Source organism: Thunnus thynnus, chromosome 8 (genome assembly GCF_963924715.1).
Source record: "Thunnus thynnus chromosome 8, fThuThy2.1, whole genome shotgun sequence".
Classification (NCBI taxonomy): Eukaryota; Metazoa; Chordata; class Actinopteri; order Scombriformes; family Scombridae; genus Thunnus; species Thunnus thynnus.
In genome coordinates, this window is record NC_089524.1 from 34,981,710 (window position 1) to 35,000,079 (window position 18,370).

The 18,370-nt window shown below is 40.0% G+C and overlaps 1 protein-coding gene across 2 annotated transcripts; it reads right to left on the minus strand.

The window, feature by feature from the left end:
• Positions 1-1,218: 1,218 nt before the first annotated feature.
• Positions 1,219-18,172, minus strand: LOC137188388 (prohibitin-2-like). 2 transcript variants are annotated; one of them, XM_067598063.1, is made up of 10 exons: positions 18,097-18,172; positions 12,777-12,909; positions 11,733-11,817; positions 11,576-11,655; positions 6,330-6,514; positions 5,903-6,032; positions 4,574-4,677; positions 3,717-3,794; positions 3,237-3,316; positions 1,219-1,703 (listed from the first exon to the last, which is right to left on the minus strand). In XM_067598063.1, exons 1-10 carry the CDS (start codon positions 18,115-18,117, stop codon positions 1,679-1,681), a joined length of 921 nt encoding a protein of 306 aa, XP_067454164.1. In that variant the 5' UTR covers positions 18,118-18,172; the 3' UTR covers positions 1,219-1,678. The 2 variants fall into 2 exon arrangements, 1 of the variants encoding a protein (XP_067454164.1); XR_010929383.1 differs by lacking the exon at positions 1,219-1,703 and adding an exon at positions 4,020-4,110.
• Positions 18,173-18,370: the final 198 nt, after the last annotated feature.

Below are 18,370 nucleotides of genomic sequence, written 5' to 3' on the forward strand. Positions count from 1 at the left end.
TAATCAATCTATATTCACCCCTCCAAACACATTAACACACACACACACAGCTTATAGTTGAGTTTTACTTCCCTCTAGTGGAGGCACCTGGATCTGCTTCCACAAAGATTACTGCTATTAGGCCAAGCTTAGTTCATCGATGAAAGTCACACACACACAAAAAACCCCAAATTGAAGGCTTTTTCATACCCAAGAGCTGTTTTTCCATGGTAACAATCAATGTCATCTGCTGTTAACAGGAGCAAGACACAGCTCAATTAGCAGTAATTAACAAACTTGTAAAGTGAACAGTAAGAAACAAGGTTTTAGAAACTACAGTGTTATTGCTACTGTCATCAGTTAGTGTTCCCTATACAATGTCTTTGTTTTCTTCCAGAGGGCACAAGAAATCTGAAGTCCTTCCTTGGTCTTAAGGCTATAAGACCCAGAATATACAGTAAAGCATTAATGAACACAGTCCACAACTAGATTTGTGCAACATAGTTATTTAGCCTGAATTAGTGAGATGTAAGCCCCCCATCAGTGTGCCTGCTGAACTGACTGACCTCTGTTACAGACTAGAGCCAGAGAGCACACTCACACCTCAAGGGAACACTGTCTTTCACATTTACTTTGATTGAACATTTTGGATACTTTAAATCACTGAACACATTAGTGTGAGCAGACTGCCTTGTTTACTGACGTTTGTCATAAGGGGCTGTATTCATACTTCTTTGCCATTGGTCAGCATCACCATGTCCACCTCCTTTGAATGTACAGTAAGAATTGACCTATGTATGTGCTGTGGTCATATGGTTTTCTTACATGGTTATGTGTCAAAGGTCAGAAGAGGGATGTTGGGAAATTCACCACAAATGCTGCAGGTGCCTCAGCAAAAATTATACATGGTCAAACCCCATGATCCTCCCGTGAATACTGACAATACTCTGGAGGCCTGACACAAGTACAACTGATGACGTGATGACTGAATGGCTGAGAAAATGTGAACACTAACCTTTTTATTAATGATTCATAATCATGTATGATCATAGAGATGAGAGAGACGGCCAGGTGAATCCTGGGAAAAAGTAGGGAAAACGTCCTTGTGCAGGAGAATTCTCTGATGTACCCTCTGATAAACTGTTTTACTTTGATTTATTGTCTTCATCATACAAATACAACTAACTATAACTGTGATCCAATTAAATCATATTGCTATATAGGGATGACATGACAAAGTTCACTTACAATAAAAGTTTATTAAATGATAAATTAGGTTGTATTAACTTGGTCTGCCAACACAGGTGGCTGCATTTACATGTTTACTTCATGAATCCACACACATAACCAAACATCTGTGACACCACCTCCACCTTGGTGGAGATATGGCTGATATGTGCTCATCCGGTTTGTTTGACTTTGTACTTTCTATCTGTCCAAAAACAAATGTATTACTTACTGATTTGTTCATTGTGAAAATGAGATCACTGTTTTGTTCCAATACAATAATTAATTGACAAACTTCAGATAACACAGGCCACTCCCAAATATCTGAGACGGGTAAAAAAAAGTCTCCTCTTTCTTGTCGTCCACATTCATACTTGTCCAAAGTCATGTATGTTGATTCTCTGTGAAAAACTGATACAGACTGTTCAGAAGTTGATAACGGGCAGATCAATTGCCTCTCTTTGTGTCTTCATCACTTCTTTCGGCCCAGTGACAAGCTGAAAAACAACAGCAAACTTCATTAACCAGCACTATCACACTGCTGCACAGGGTAGGTGTCATCAGTTCTGTTCTTTTTACTGTTACTGGGAAGCTTTTGTGTAAATTTATTTTATATGGAATATTGTTTGGCAATGATGTTTTTATTTGAACATGTTAACATATTTTATATATTGAGAGAGAGAGAGATTGATCTTTGCATTTGAGCCTTTACTCAGCAACCATTTGTCCATGGGCACTAAATGTTGTGTGTTGTGTGCAGTGTTTACTCGTTGGTAAAATATCTACTTTGTAAACTGAGTTATTACATGCGCAAAAAGATTATTTTAACAGTCCAATTTTGACAGTCCATGCGTTGATGTATGGGATAGCATTAATTTTTTAAATATGCATAATGATGAAGCTCTTGCTAGTATTGCAGGTCTTTTATTATTCTAGCTGTTTTGCACGTCGGCCTAAATAATATAGATGTGTCATGTTCTTTTTGCATTTGCTCAAGAAAAAAATCCTTACAACAATAACAAGGAAAGGTGTTGACAATCCAGCCTGTAATGTTCAACAGTGTTACTCACTTGTTGAATGCAGAAGTAATTTAATTTCCCAGGATAAACTGAGAAAAGCTTTATACAGTACTCATATTTATCTGATGTAACTGAATCAAGAATTGAATCAAATTGAAATTCATTGATTCTGGACAGTGAATCAAAATCAAATCAAATCGGGCCATCAGGGGCGATATCCAACCACCATCTGTAGATCAGTGGAATACTGTGCAGTTGAGTCCCCCATGTGCGCCCATGTGGGTGCACAAGACGCCAAAGGTTATCTTTAGTAGCTAACAGAACATAGTAGCTAACAGAGCTTTGCTGCATTTGAAATCTTATCCATTACAGGTATGTCACAGTTTACCATGAGTCACAAAGTTACTTAACTAATTGCAAGAAATCTGTACATTCAAGTGACGGTAATGTTAGCTAACAGAACAGCCACTTCTAAAAACACACTCTTTGATCCAGTTTACAGTCCTTTAGTTCTAACTAACTAAACTCAACTATAGAAAAGGCCTGGCAGGGCCTTAGAAATAAATTATGTACATTGTCATGGAGATGTTGTCATTTCAGTGGCATTAAGCAAACTTTATCCACTGAAGAAGACCATGGGGCAGTTGAAAGCCCTAGAAAAAGCTAGTAAGTGAACCATGAATTAACATTTTTTCTGTCAATCTAAGTTTTTCAAGGAAAGAAGGTTGTGTTTTCATGAGTTTGACTGCCTGGAAAGTAGGAATGACAGAAAAAAAAGAAAACATATACACACACACACATTAACATTTTACATATATATGTAAAATGTTTGTGTGTGTGTGTGTGTATAAGTAAAATGTTTGTGTGTGCGTGTGTTGTGTTAGCCTTAGTTAACGTGACAGAAAAGGATGGTACTTTTAATATGGGAACATATTTATAATGTGTGTGTGTGTGTGTGTGTGTGTGTGTGTGTGTGTGTGTGTGTGTGTGTGTGTGTGTTTGTAAACCTACTTGTCAAACATTGTCTGGTCTTGTAGGTTCAGGACCAAACTGTCAGCATTAAGGTACACCTTGTTCTGAGATGATGCCACCTGGAAGCAGACACAACAGCCATCATTATCATCATCTTCATCATCACTGCCATACCACCATGATCATCACCATGTTATGTAATGTAAACATATAATGCAAACTCTCAATAAACAAATTCTCATAATCCTTAAATAGTCTTAATCCAAAGATGTCTTAAAACGACTGCGGTAGACAGTAGCAGACTGTAATAGACAGTAGCAGACAGTAGCAGACTGCAGTAGACAGTAGCAGACTGTAATAGACAGTAGCAGACTGCAGTAGACAGTAGCAGACTGTAATAGACAGTAGTAGACAGTAGCAGACTGCAGTAGACAGTAGCAGACAGTAGCAGACTGCAGTAGACAGTAGCAGACAGCAGCACACTGTAACAGACAGTAGTAGACAAACAGCAGTACTGACCGTCTTAGCGATGTTCTGTGCTGCTCTGATTCTTCTCAGCTTCAGGTAGCCTGGGTTCTTAGTCACTGCTCGGCCCAGCTGACAAACACAGTTTTTGTTTAGTCAGCATATTGCCATTCATACAACATGACCAGAAATGTGATGCAGGGCAGCAAATGACACTGTTTCTTTTTCTCTTCTTTAGATATTCAAAGTCCTTATGGTCAATAAAACGGTTTCATTGTGTGATTGAAGTTTACATATTAACAGAAACTGGCAGCACTGATATTACAGATCAGTTCATTTCTCAGTAGGATAAATCACCTGAGGTGGAGCGCTGCTGTTTCTGTTTCAATAGTAGGTGTGTTTCCATCCACCTGTTTTTATTCACATTTCGATTTGCACATAAAAAAACCTGAATGGAAACATTGAAAAATTGTAAAATTAAATATAAGTATCTTGAAAATGCAAAATGTGACAGAGTGCAGTGGAAATAGACTTAGGAAAAAAGTTATGTGCATGAAGCAGGTGACTTAAACGTCCACAGAAGAGACAACAAAAAGCAGAAGACAAAAACATCAGATCTGTGTGGAGCAATGAGGAAACTGTAACATTCCTCAAATGAATATATGAAACAAACTAAAATGTCATATTTCCATCCATTCTACATTGCTTTTGCAACTAGGAATTTTGTGCCACCAATTGTTTATGTCAACGACCCAACTTCTAATATTTACACAACAGTAGTGGATGGAAGTGCACATCAATTCAAATCTTCTTTGCCATTTCCTGGAAATTTGGTTAAAATTTGAGCTACATTTGGTTGAAAACCTGGCTAGTGAGAACCAGGTTAGTCATCCAGTCAGACAGTCAGTTACCATTTTGGCAGCTTCAGCCTCTCCCTCAGCCTGGATGATCTTCTGCCTCTGATCTTGTTTGGCTTTCTCCACATAGAACTGGGCTCTCTGGGCCTCTTGCTGGGCTAAACACACACACACATGCACACACACAATTAATGAGTTCTAAGTACAAATTAAATGAATTTTAAGACTTTGTCAAAAACCTCCAAAGTGAAACATAATATATACCGTTACTAAAGCAAGAAACATTTCTACAAACAAAAGTATAAACTTCAAAAAAATGTGCACAGCAGTGCCTCTTTCCTGGATGCCAGCTGATGCAGGGCAAATTACAGAAAATCAAAAAAGTATTTCAGTGCACACCAGAATACTAAGCAGGACACTATTTTAGATTACATTTTAGATTTTAGATTACATTAAAAAAACAAATGGAGCGAACTACGCGTTTTGCACGTTGCTTCATCAGATTCGCTCATCTGTATAAACTTGTTTATTGAATAGTCTACACCTTTCCATGAACACAGTTACTGCCAGTGAAACAGCTGTAGTGAAAATAGCCAAACTAGCTGTAGGCAACACAGTGTATGACTCAGTGGCAGGACTACTGTTTGCTTACTTTGCACTTTTCAAACTTTACATGAGAATGAAGAACTTTTCTTTACATTTTCTCAGTTGGAATATCTTCTGACAATTAGTGCCTTCAAATGGGGTGGTGTTCTTTATGTTGTTCTTCTGCTGGCCTATGATATAATGCACTCAATGTTTCCTGAATAAGCTTCCATTTAAAGTGCACCTCATGAGAATCACTGGACATGTGTGGTCTTAGTGCACACAATATTAATACATACATTGGGGTTGCGCCAACTGACAATCATATCAGATGTTGACAACTGAAAAGACAATGGCCACCTGCTGATTATGGAGACCCAAAGTGTGGACCATTGATCATTTTGTTTCATTATTTCATAGTACTTTTCATCATAAAGTCTTTGTCTTAAATAATGACAAATGGTGCAGAGACAGTCATGTGACTGTCTGTTGGCTCAATCAGACCAAAGCAACACATTGGGTCTCAATAAAGAGACCCCAGCTGATGTGCAACTTAAGAATTCATGAAAACAAATTCTTTAAAAATCCTACTCAGCCTGCTGTGATAATCAAACAGCTTTCCTTTATGGCTGTTTGAATTTAAACAATTTTTAAATTCAAAAACAACATTTTTTAATTGTTTAAATTGAAGCTCAAAACAAAATAGTCTGAGATTAACGGGACTGTTGAACAACACAACAAACATCAGTCAGCATGAGCGATTCTGTTGCCTCTATGTGGTATACGGAGGAGCCATACCAACTTGCTTGGCCTCTACAGCAGCAGTGTACTGGCTGCTGAAGCTCAGCTCAGTAATGGCTACATCGTCAAGGATGATGTTGAAGTCTTTGGCTCTCTCAAACAACTCCCTGCGGACCAGCAGGGACACCTAGACAACAATAAAGACCAACAATATTCAACATTACACCAGGTATGTACTGAACTCTGTGGCAAGCCTTGAGGCAGTGGTTTGTAGTTTTAGTATATTGGATTGCATTAATCGCTGAGGTCGTCTCTCTGACACCGTCAGAGTATCATTATATACTTCACAATAATATTAATAGTTTCAGGTAACGCTGAAACAGTTAATTATTACATCCTTGATTGGGAAACTATAAATACAGACTGTGTTAAAAACAAAAATCACAGACCTTTATCACCTGTTAGGATGTGGTGAGAACAGTACCTGTGCTCTCTGTGTGATGAGCTGCGAGGCGTTGAACTTTGCTACCACTGACTTGAGGACCTCGTTGACAATGGAGGGCAGGACTCTCTCATCGTAGTCCTTCCCTAGCTGTTGGTACATGGTTGGCAGGTTGGACGCCATGGGTCTGGACAATACCCGCACCGCTATGTTGACCATCTGCAGATCTACACACATACACACACACATTAGACACTTGTTACTGAGAGATTAAATATTTTACAGAAAATCAAGTTATGTATGTTATAGTATGCTGATTAAAACAGGATCCAGTTTAACCTGTTTAAACACAAACTGACCAGCCTCTGACTGTGACTCCAAATCCTCCTGCTCTTTCTGAGTAGTTGTTACTCCCATAGGTTAAATACTGTGCATAATGGGCCAATGTCTCAAAAATGTTTTCTAACACAGGAGAGATTAAAACTTGTGTTTTGCTGGCATATCTTTTTAACCTTTATTTGTTAAGGGACATTTGACTGAGAGGAAGCTTCTCTTTTGCAGAAACACTGACCATACTCTCAGTTACACACACTCAAACCTGGAAGCTGCCCAGTATAACCACAGTCTGATCTACTGGCTGCTGAGAAGCTCCACTGGAGCAGTTAGGGTTAAGGGCCTTGCTCACTCTTTCACTTTCCCCACCCAGAGTCTGAGGATTGAACAACAACCTTCCCATCACAAGCTCACTTCTGTATAGGCCAATTCATGCTTTCCACATGGTGTAAATTTCGTCAACTGACCATGTCCATGAGAGACCACACGCAGACCAAAATTTGAGACTGCATGGACTGTACGCCAACTGTGCATGCGTTTAAGGGCAAACAGGAATGCCTGTCTCATCTACTGTATCTGTGTATTGTAATCATGTTCTTAGTAAGCTGTTGCACACAAAATTCTCTTTTTTTTACTTTTTCTTGTTATTCAGCAACATACAGGAACTCCTCAGCTGCATTCAGACTGTAAACAAGGACCAAGGACATTTCAACATGTGGACTGGAGGAGTCGGGAATCAACCTGCCGATCTTCCGATTAGTGGACAACCTGCTCTACCTCCTGAGCCACAGCAGCCCCTGGTTTAAAATGCTGGTGAGACAATGAAATACGATCCAGCAAGTCCTGTTGGAGTAACAGATTATTGCATTTAAAGGCTGATCAGAAAAACACTACACAGCAGTTTGTAATATTCACAGACTGGATTTTACAACTCTGGAAAGTTATCAAGGCTGCAACCTTGTGTTCTAGTGTGCACATGTGGAACGCGTCTGTGTCTGCAGATCCCCGAGTGTAGAATGTATAGAATAACGTGTTTTTCCGCATGGTCCATGTGCAGGTCCCCAGCTGGCATACACAGAAACCATGAATTGGCCTGAAACCTTTAAACCACCACTCCCTGCATTTTACTGCATTATTTTCTTCTGTTCTATTTCATAAATGCCCCCATTGGTGGCACGGGTAATCAATTCTTTTACACCAAAAGTATATCCTGAATGTCTTCATTCCTTTATGTTAAATATAAAACTACCCCCTAAACACTGATGATTCCATTCATCTGTAGAGTAGCCCACACATCAAAGAGCAACGCAAGATGATAGGACGGCAGGCTACAAAGTTTTACAAACAAGGTTGTGTCTCAAAATTGATCAACTACAAACAGAACTGTACATGAAATAGAGAGGGGTGATGGGGATGATGCGGTGCGATACCCCATTTCTGCACCCTTATTTTTTCACAACCCTCTGATGCTCTCAGATACAATACTAAATGCGAGTGAGGTCAACTAAACCATTCCTGAACCAGACCACACTCTGACATCACTAGTAGTATAAATAGCAGCACACGTTGCCAATGTTTTCTACAAGAGAGAGAGTTTTCAAGAGATATTGTTTTAAAGTTACATAGGCAGCATATTATGTATATTTGATCTTTTTTCTTAATTCAAGTTAAATATATACGTACATGTGGTTTTTTGTTCTGTTTTATTTATAGTTATTTATAATTATTAAATTCCCAGTGAAGTTTACTGTTTCAGTGCACTGACATCATTTTACACAATAAAGTTTATTTTTAAACTGTAAAATATCATGCCTCCATTACATATATTTGTCAGAAGTGTTTGATAACCATATTTGAAGGAACATTGCAAAAAATGTGCATTTATGTATATATTCTGTATATATAAGATTATCAACTGATAATCTTATATATACACAGATATATTGATATTGGAATTTTTTTACTCCATAACATTTGTATTAGTAAAATCCAGTATTGGTCAGGCCCTGTTTTCTTCTAATGTGTGAATTTAAAGCTGTAATATGTAACTATTCCGCATTAAAATATCTAAAAACAACTAGATCTATGTTATATATTTTGCTAAGTTGTGTACTAACATTATCCCAAATGTTTCCAACAATTTTCAAAGAGAAAGCCGTAATCAAGTTAACAATCCGTTTCATTTGGTCGCCTGTCAATGGCGTTATACCCCTTCTACCAGTGAGTATATGCACACAAGATGATAATCATCTTCTGCACATGCATCAGCATTCTGGTTGTCCACTACAATGACATCTACCAAAGAGTATACGCATAGAAGGTAATATGTCAGCGTTGCCAGCCACTGTCATGAATGAACTTTTATTCAGTTTTAAGCCACATTTTACGATAAACTTTTTAGATCTTGGTCATTTTTAAGTATATCTTTTAACCAGATAGAGGATTTTAGTCATCGGACGTCTGAATCTTAAGTTGTCAGAGAAACAAGCTGAGCAAACGTTAGCGGCAGCTCAGCTTACACAGAGCCCTTCCCAAACGTCCTGTGTCCACTGAACAGCCTCGGAGAAACACTGATTTTTAACGTGAAACTGCTTTATTCACATGATTATGTGAAACTGCTTTATTCAGTGTTTTTACTGATTTGAATCCCTGTGTACTATGCGCTGCTTTTCAACTGTGACATGGTTTTTCTCCGTCCTCTGCATGGCATCCTGTCCCGCCGGGCATCTTGACTGCGAGGAAGCCATCCGCCTTTTAAATTCAGTTGCACTCCTACTACAGTAATTACGGCAGCCTTGTCAAAGCTGATAAAGCACTTTAGGCTACTGTTATTACTGCATTAGCAGGGCGACTGCCTGATTTTGTTAACTTGCTCAGCTTTCATTCATTTGGTCATTTTCCTTGATTTTTGTGCTTCTACTATGGTTAAGTAGGCTACATAGTTAAATGGTATCTTTATTTGTCTGTATTAATTGCGTTAATTGTTGATATATACAATCGGGAGTCTGCACAGGATGTTTTATTTCGAAAATTGACCGGGTGCTCAATGCTGATTGATGTGGCCTCTGTCAAAAATAGATGGGGCGCGCATCTTTAGCACAGAGGAGCAGGGAGCCACTTCTGGGATGCTTTTGATCAGGAGGAAACACAGGTGAACATAATCCATTGAAAACATTGATGGAGTTAAGAGGACAACGTTCTGTCATCTCCAACTTTCTCTGTGATCACTCATTCTAAACGTTGATATAGTCAATCACACACATATAAACCTATTGTATGTTTATAAATTAACATCACTTTTTTATCCATACAATATTATTTCAGCATTCCATTCAATATTTATTTCAGCACTCCCCTCACAATTTGTATCCTGTTTACAGATTACAGAAACAGTTTCACCTGTATATACACATTGGGCCTCATTCACTAATATGTGCGTAGAAATATTCTTACTTGGCACACAAAATAAGTGTGCACGCAAAATTACCATCAGATTCATGACACATGCGCACTGGCCAATTTTGTTCTTACCACCATGCGTATGTTAGTAAATCAGAATCATTCTAACTTAACGGGTGCATGCCCACTATTGGTGATTAGTATACTACCACACCCCCATTTCTCTGTGTAAGGAAAGCTCTGTTGGAGCAGTGCAGCAGTGCAGAGAGCTGACACTCATTGCAAAGAGGGCCGTGATGGTAAAACTACAGAAAAACTTAACTGCTCAGAAGTAGAAGCCACAAAAGGCAGATTGGCATACTTGTTGCGCCACTACATCCGTAAAAAAATAAAAAGTTGATAAATGTGCAGATCTGTGGAACTGATCTAAATAAATCTCTACTTCTGCGCCAGGTGCGCATTGTGTTTCGTCTCTGTCCACAACAGGCCGTGATGTGCTGAAAGACGCTTCCAAAGCACTTGATTCTTCTTTATGTTGATTTTGTCAGAGGACATGGTGATTTTAAAATAATGATTTGAAGCTGTAACTAGTGTAGGGGTGATTGATTCTAGATGCATGGCAAATTCTATACAGGTCTGGAGTCTGTGTCACTCCTGTTTTCACTTTATGGACTTTTTTTTTTCTTTGCTTACGTGACCTCTGATGTAGGCTATTCCAGTGAGTTAGAACATTTTACACCAAATGGGACTCATTTTTCACTCATCATTTTACTTTGTTTTTAATAAAAAGCTAGTATGTTATATTCAGCATCAGTCTATAGTTGAAAACTATGCAGCCCTGAGAATTATCAGTGACCACCAGTGTGAGTCATGGTCAGTTTGCTATTAATACAACGAGCTCCATGTGGCTGTAAAACATAGTGGATGAGAGGGGACAGGGAGATGACTACGGTCTCGATAAAAACCATAGTTTTTGTCACGCACACAATATTTCATCGCGGTTTCACATCAGTGTTTCATGTTCACCATCAAACATTCAAAGTACTGGCCCAAACGGGTGAATCAGCTTAGACTGAATAGTCAGATTCAGGTACCGATCTTGTTAAAGGTGTTAAAACCCCAAATATTAACAATTCAGTGTGTTACATATTGTGGAGTGACTTTGCAGGTTACATTTTCTAAATGCAGAGCAATTCATCTGTTAAACACATTTACTAATCTAGCCGAACTTTGCATTCTGCAGCTGTATAGTGTATGAACATAATAAGTATATATTGGACTCTGATCTGTATAGGGTGCAAAAAGCGAGATTATTCCTGACCTTAAAAATGATGATTAAATATGTCATTCAAAAAATCTCAATATGTCATCGAAGTACAAACTTTCTTCCCTGTATCCCTACAGGTTACAAGAGTCAAGTTTTCACCATGACACATTAAGATGACTGTTAAGCTGCAGCAGCACATTTCTACTACAATTACTTACATTTAGCCAATCATAAAAGTTAAGAGCCAGTCAATAGTCAGTATATATGTGTGTGTGAGTGTGTGTGTTACCTTTGCTGCCAGTCAAAGAGGAGATCTTCCTGGGTCTGGCTCTGATATCATAGACGATAGGGTATTGGAACCATGGCACCCTACAACACAGACGCTAATCAAAGACTGATCATTATAATTACTGAAACCAGTCAGTTCATCAATCAGCTGATCCCACCTGAAATGCAGCCCCTCGGCCAGAACAGTGTCCATCTGCATCCCTCCAATCCTGTTGAAGATGATAGCTCTGTGACCACCCTCCACTGCTCACACACACACACACACACACACACACACACACACACACACACACACACACACACACACACACACACACACACACACACACACACACACACAGAATATGAGAATTACTACCACTGGTAAAATATAAGCACTGGGAAAGATTCAGTGCTTATATCTTTGTGAAAAGCAGAAAATCAATGAATCAATGAATAAAAACAATGTCATTTTCTTAGTGTATACGTCTCATGGAGTCAGACCACTGAAGCGTCATATTAGCTTCAGCTGAATATCATTTTTGCACAGAACAGGGCTTCTTCCCCCGCTTCGAAAAGCAAGCAAAAGTCCATACAATAGTGCAGCTTCACAAATGGCCATCATGTTTTTCTGTTTGTTGTTTTTTTTGGACCCGTGAGGAGGATGTGGCGTTCAGTTGTTTGAGCTGGACAGAGCGTTCAGATCTCAATCGGGTCTCAATGTGGACACTGGAGACACATATTAATACCAGGTGTAAATATAATCAGGTTAAATCATATCTAGATACAATCTGGATACGAGACGCATTTTAATGCAAGGTGTAAACGGACAAGATGTTCCCCTCATGTGTCATTAGTGAGGTCAGTTTTGTCTCTGTTGAGGTTAGTTCAGTTATGCAGCTCAGTTTGCTGTATTTTGAGGTAAGCTCTGTTCTGTTGACCTCTTTTATGGCCCAATTTAGTTATTAATCATGATTGCTTTATTCTTTTTGCATTTTTGGGTACATAAAAACCCACCTTTTGAAACCACAAAAACCTGCATCCTGTGCCTTGCTGTTTGGTCGCTAACAGGGTGGAACTCTGTGTAAGAAGGACCACATACAACAGTCTCCTGGTAGTTTTAGTGTATTACTATCAGTGCCATCTTGGGACTTGAACCTGCATCTACCTGCATCTGTCACATATTTAAGCTTGGTGTGATAACTGTACGAGTGTGTGTTTACCTGTGTAGGTGGCTTCTTTAACGCCATATGCCAAAGCACCGGCTCCAATCAGCAGCTTCAGTCCTAATCCTGCCCCTCTGCCACCGGACGAAGATAACCGACCTGCCAGATCCCTCAGGTGCTGGACGAAACGCTTCAGTTGATGCGTTTGTGTGTGTGAAGACGAGAGAGATAGCAACACAATGACATATATGACATATATAGATCATAGTCATGTCCTCAATGTGTGACTTTAGAGTAGCCGGATATTATTGGTCACTTAATTGATAAGTTATTTGTGAGAAAATTAATAGTTACCAAATTTGATAATCATTTAAGTCATCTATTGAAATAATTATCTGGTTCCAGTTTGCTGCTGTGCACTGTTATTGTTTTACAGAGAACAGCAGCAAACTGTATAGATTGACCAAACGTATCGGGAAATCGATATAAGAGTCAAAGTTTTGGCTACATCGATGAACAACGGCAGATCCGACCCAAGTTCTGAACAAAATTCTGAAAAAAATCGATACATCTGTTAAGAACCATTTGTCCCAAAGTCCCCCTCTCTGTGCCTGTAGCCTGTATGCGTGTGAGTCCTGCCACTCATCATATAGTTACAATGTATTGGTGTTGGTTTTGTACCGGATTGTGGATGATGCATCTAGATACGTATGGAATCATCTTACAGGGAGAGATATACACCCTTAGTTTGACATAATTGTTGACTAAATATCTCTTCAATACATTTGAAGATGTCACTTTGGAATGGGACTTCCTAACAGACATTTTTCACATTTTATCAATATTTTTCACCATTTCCTAACTTTAATGATTAATCGGTTGATAAAAAAACAACACATTGCTCACTAATGAATATAAACATTAATTGCAGCCATGGGCATTTAGAACTACACAAATGGCATGCAGTAAAGTCAATTCAACATAGAGTAGTACAGGATGGATACACATACATATACATACACACACACACAGACACACACACACACACACACACACACACACACACACCTCATCCTACAGTCAGTTCAGAAGAAAAAGTGGAAACTGAGTTGATGTGAGCATAGGTGGTGATGGTGTCACAGGAGTTTGACTTTATAACACAAGAGGATCAGAATAAGACAGATGATGCTCATCATTCCGTGTAGGAAGAAATGGACAGTCAAGATTCCAGGAAGAATATTTAACTTCACTGTCCATTTAAAAAGTAGATTACTGCAGTAAGTAGTAGTTACCTGGAAGTAAGTTCTATGAGTAAGTGTGTAGCCCTCTAACAGGCTTCGCTATTAAATTACCCTTGTGAGGCTCCACCTTGGCACCTGAGAAAACAAGACTAAGTCCAAAGCTAGTGTATGGCAAGGTCTATAATGTAAATTCCTGGATTTTAAATGTTCATCAATTTTCTGTAGTGATCCCAGTAATATTTGCTGGTAAAGTGTACTGAAGTAGCATATCACCATAGACTGTATAAAATTTGGACGTAGTTACCGTGACGTCACCTGTTGGTTTCTGAAGAGCGGTTTTGAAGCTCGAAGTGAGCCGCTCCGGCCATCGCCATCTTGGCAGTGCGTGACGCTGCGTAATTCCCAGCCAATCAAAAAATGGGCAAAGAGGCGGGCCGAATGGCTGAAACAAGCCACCTAGCGGCTGGCGGACCTGTCACTCTAAGCAGCCATGTCCTTCATTATGCAACTTTACAGCTTAATATAATTCAAACGGGTGAGTTATAAAAAAATTCACCCCCCGTAAAGTTGTCATGAAAGGGGAAATAAGCTATAGAGATGTAAACCATTTTTTGTACCAGGCTGTAAACATGTTTATTTCTGCTGTAAAGTTGGGCATTTTAACATGGGGGTCTATGGGGATTGACTCGCTTTTGGAGCCAGCCTCAGGTGGTCATTCAAGGAACTGCAGTTTTTGGTACTTCCGCATTGGCTTCATTTTACAGCCCCAGAGGTTGCTGCTTGCATATCACATGACATGGTTAAGCTACGTTTGAGACACAAAAAAAAAAGGTTATAAATGCAGTTGTCATGTCTTAACATGTTTAATTTGAAAGAGAACTTATTTTAATTCTAATTATAACTATTCTAATTACATATCTGTTAACTCTCCCTGCTCTTTCATCTGTTTCACTCTGTGGATGTCTCATCTTTCACTCTGCATTGAGTGTTTTGTCAGAGTGATGGTTATTTAGGGTGCTTTAACCCTGCGCACTCTCTCATGCCTCTATGCACCTTTTTTCTACCTCTTTCCTGGTGAATGATCATGGAGGCTGTGGTGGAAATTGTAAATTAAAGTTTTGACAGCATTTTGAGTGCAAATTCAGGAGGCTTATCTCTGCCTTGTTACTGCAGTTACAGTCAAATCAAGCACACCTGCAGAGCAGCTGCCATTTGTGATGTGAAAATGTCAGAAAAATAAAAAGTTGCATTTAGTTCAGTTATAAAATCCAAACGCAACACAGAGTGTCTCTCCTACCGGCTGCTGACAGCGCTGTCAGCCGAAGAGTCGATCACACTGGACAGTGGAGGAGGAGACGGTATAGACACTGCTGTTTTAACAAGAGTTCAGCCAACTTCGCTGCATTTAACGCCAGAGCAGAGAGCATCAGAGCTTGTAGTAGAAACACAGTCACTCTGCATCACACTGCTGTCCTCTGCTTCAATCATCTTGCGCCGGCCAATGGTGTAACTTCATCACTCACTCAGGCACTCACTCACTAACAGACAACCGCAGTTATAGGGTTGGTCCATGGCCAGTCAAGCCAAAAATTTTGAACTCCCAGCTGGGTCCAAACCAACACTAGTCCAAACCCAGCCAAAAACTAACGCTGGCAACGCTGGATGTTATAAACAAAACACCTGAGTCTGCTCCAGACAAGGTTCCCCCACAGTGCTGCAAGCACTGAATTAAACATAGAATTAGCAGTCATGTCCCTAAGATATGAATGCACAAAAGTATAAGTGGAAGACCAGGAAGCAGCCAGACAGATGTCCTCCACTGAGACACCCCAGAAAAGCACCCTCAAGGATGTGTAGCCCCTCGTGGAGTGTGCCCTCAGGCCCACTGGAGGAGCACAATCCATCACCTCATAACCCCTGCAGATTGCATCACAAATGCAGTGAGCAAGCCACTGCACAGACAGAGGGGCCCACTGGGCCCGACTGCCGTGGCAAACAAACAGCCAGTCGAACTTCCTGAAAACCATGTGCTCCCCATGACCACAGAGCACACTCCCCATCATGACAAGTGACCCCCAGTCATATGCCATCACTTCTTGAATCCAGGGTGCATAGAGAGGCTCCAGCACGTGTGGATTACATTACCAACAAGGATCCTTTAAGTTTTCTTCTTGTTTAAAAAAAACAAAACTCTTCTGTTAGCTTCTTTAGTGCTGTATCTCCTTTGAAATATTGGTAACAGCAGGTAGCAGTTAGCAGTTGACAGCTAGCTAGTTGTTTTGATTTGAAAAATATATCTAAACATGATGTTTTCGCTTCTGTTCTTGCTGATCAATGCTATTACTTCTTCTATAGAGTCCTTTCTGAGGATTTTTGAGTGTTATTTTGCAAAATGTTCCACTTTTTTGGGTCCAAGTTTGAGATGTAATCAGGAGCTCACTCCTAGTGCAGCCACTCCTCTGGAATTCATTAGCCAAAAAGCGCTTCGCCTGGGGGCAACAGCGACACAACGCCTAGTCTCAGAGGCAACGGGGCCCGCAGTGTAATATAATGCATACTGGAGACTGCAGGGTTGAGTGAGTTAACGAGCAAAGCGGTTTGTCTGCTAATACTTAGCCAGATAACAGTGCTAGCAAACCATGATGTGGCTAGAACTAACCAGCTAGTATGGCTGCTGACACAGCCTGAGCAGCAGTAACCTAAAAAGCAGTGTGTACACGCTATAGGTCCTCAAAACCAGACATATTTCACCACCAGCATGACTGGGTGGGCAGGGGTCGAAGTGGTGCTGCTAGCTCGTGCTAACCAAGTGGCAACCTCTGGGGCTGTAAAATGAAGTGCCAAAAACTGCAGTTTCTTGAATGGCCACTTGAGGCTGGCTCCAAAAGCGAGTCAATCCCCATAGACCCCCATGTTAAAATGCCCAACTTTACAGCAGAAACAAACATGTTTACAGCCTGGTACAAAAAACGGTTTAGGTCTCTATAGATAATTTCCCCTTTCATGACAACTGTACTGGGGTGATTTTTTTTAAAACTCGCCCGTTTAAATTTTATTAAGTTATGCATAATGAAGGACATGTTGCTTTGAGTGACAGGTCCGCCAGCCGCTAGGTGGCTTGTTTCAGCCATTCGGCCCACCTCTTTGCCCATTTTTGATTGGCTGGGAGTTAGGCAGTGTCACGCACTGCCAAGATGGCGATGGCCGAGCGGCTCACTTTAAGCTTCAAAACCGCTCTTCAGAAACCAATGGGTGACGTCACCGTAAATACGTCCATATTTTTATACAGTCCATGGTGCTAACCCAGAGCAGGTGCTAGTAGGACATGAGCCAGAGCTAACCAGTCTGTGTAAGCTACTGACACGGCCTGAGCAGCAGTAGCCAAACAGTAGCTGCAGATGTCGTGGAGGTGGCTGAGTGAAAAAGAGAGGTGAGCAATGCATGCATTGTGTGGCCCATTGAATGTGTGCAGTGGTGTTTCTTTCACTGGCCCCGCCCACAAGTTCGAGGAAAGTTTTACAAATATAAAACATCCATAGATGAAAAAATCATACAACAAAGAGTCATAATTGATCTTACTTGTAGTTCGAGGTGTCAACAGTTTTACAGAAAAATTGGCTGCAAGGCTAAACAGCGGAACCACTCCCCCGGCCTCAGGTGCCGAGGCGGAGCCTCGCAAGGGTAAACCAATAGTAAAGCCCGTTAAAATATGGAGCACGTACAACATAGAACCGTCTCATCTGGAATATTTGCCATAATTTGGATTCATTTTAAAACTGAACTCTTGATTAAACAAACTGAATGAATAAGCATGGACCTACTGAGCAGCTCCACTCCGCCTGTTTAAACCCAGGATAGAACATTAGTTTGCTGATAAACAGTCACGTCATGTCGTACAACATGACCTTGCTATAACGACGACTGTATGCGAATTTCAGCAAAGCATGAACTAGCAGAACAGTCTGTGACATGCTAACTGACAGAACCTGGCAAACATTTAACTTAGCTGGTTAACAGAGTAAACCTTAACTCAACAACAGAGCATATAAACATGTTGTATATAAACACGTCACACAGCAAATTCAGCAATGTGAAGAACTCTTACTTTAAAATCGTTTATCATTTAAATCACTTACATTCGGCTCCTTGTTTGCCATGCTGCTGCACGTCAAACTCCAAGGTCGAGACAACCCCCCTTCCTCGTCAACCGCAAAGACTACTGGGACATGTAGTTAGACAGCATGGGCCCATCTTTTTTGGTTGAAAAAACAGTAATGCCACTAGAACAAGAATTATTTTAGGTTCTCGCCATGGGTGTATTAAAAAGATAGAATAGAATAGAATTACTACAATACACAACAACAACAATAACAACAACATAATAATAATAATAATAATAATAATAATTAT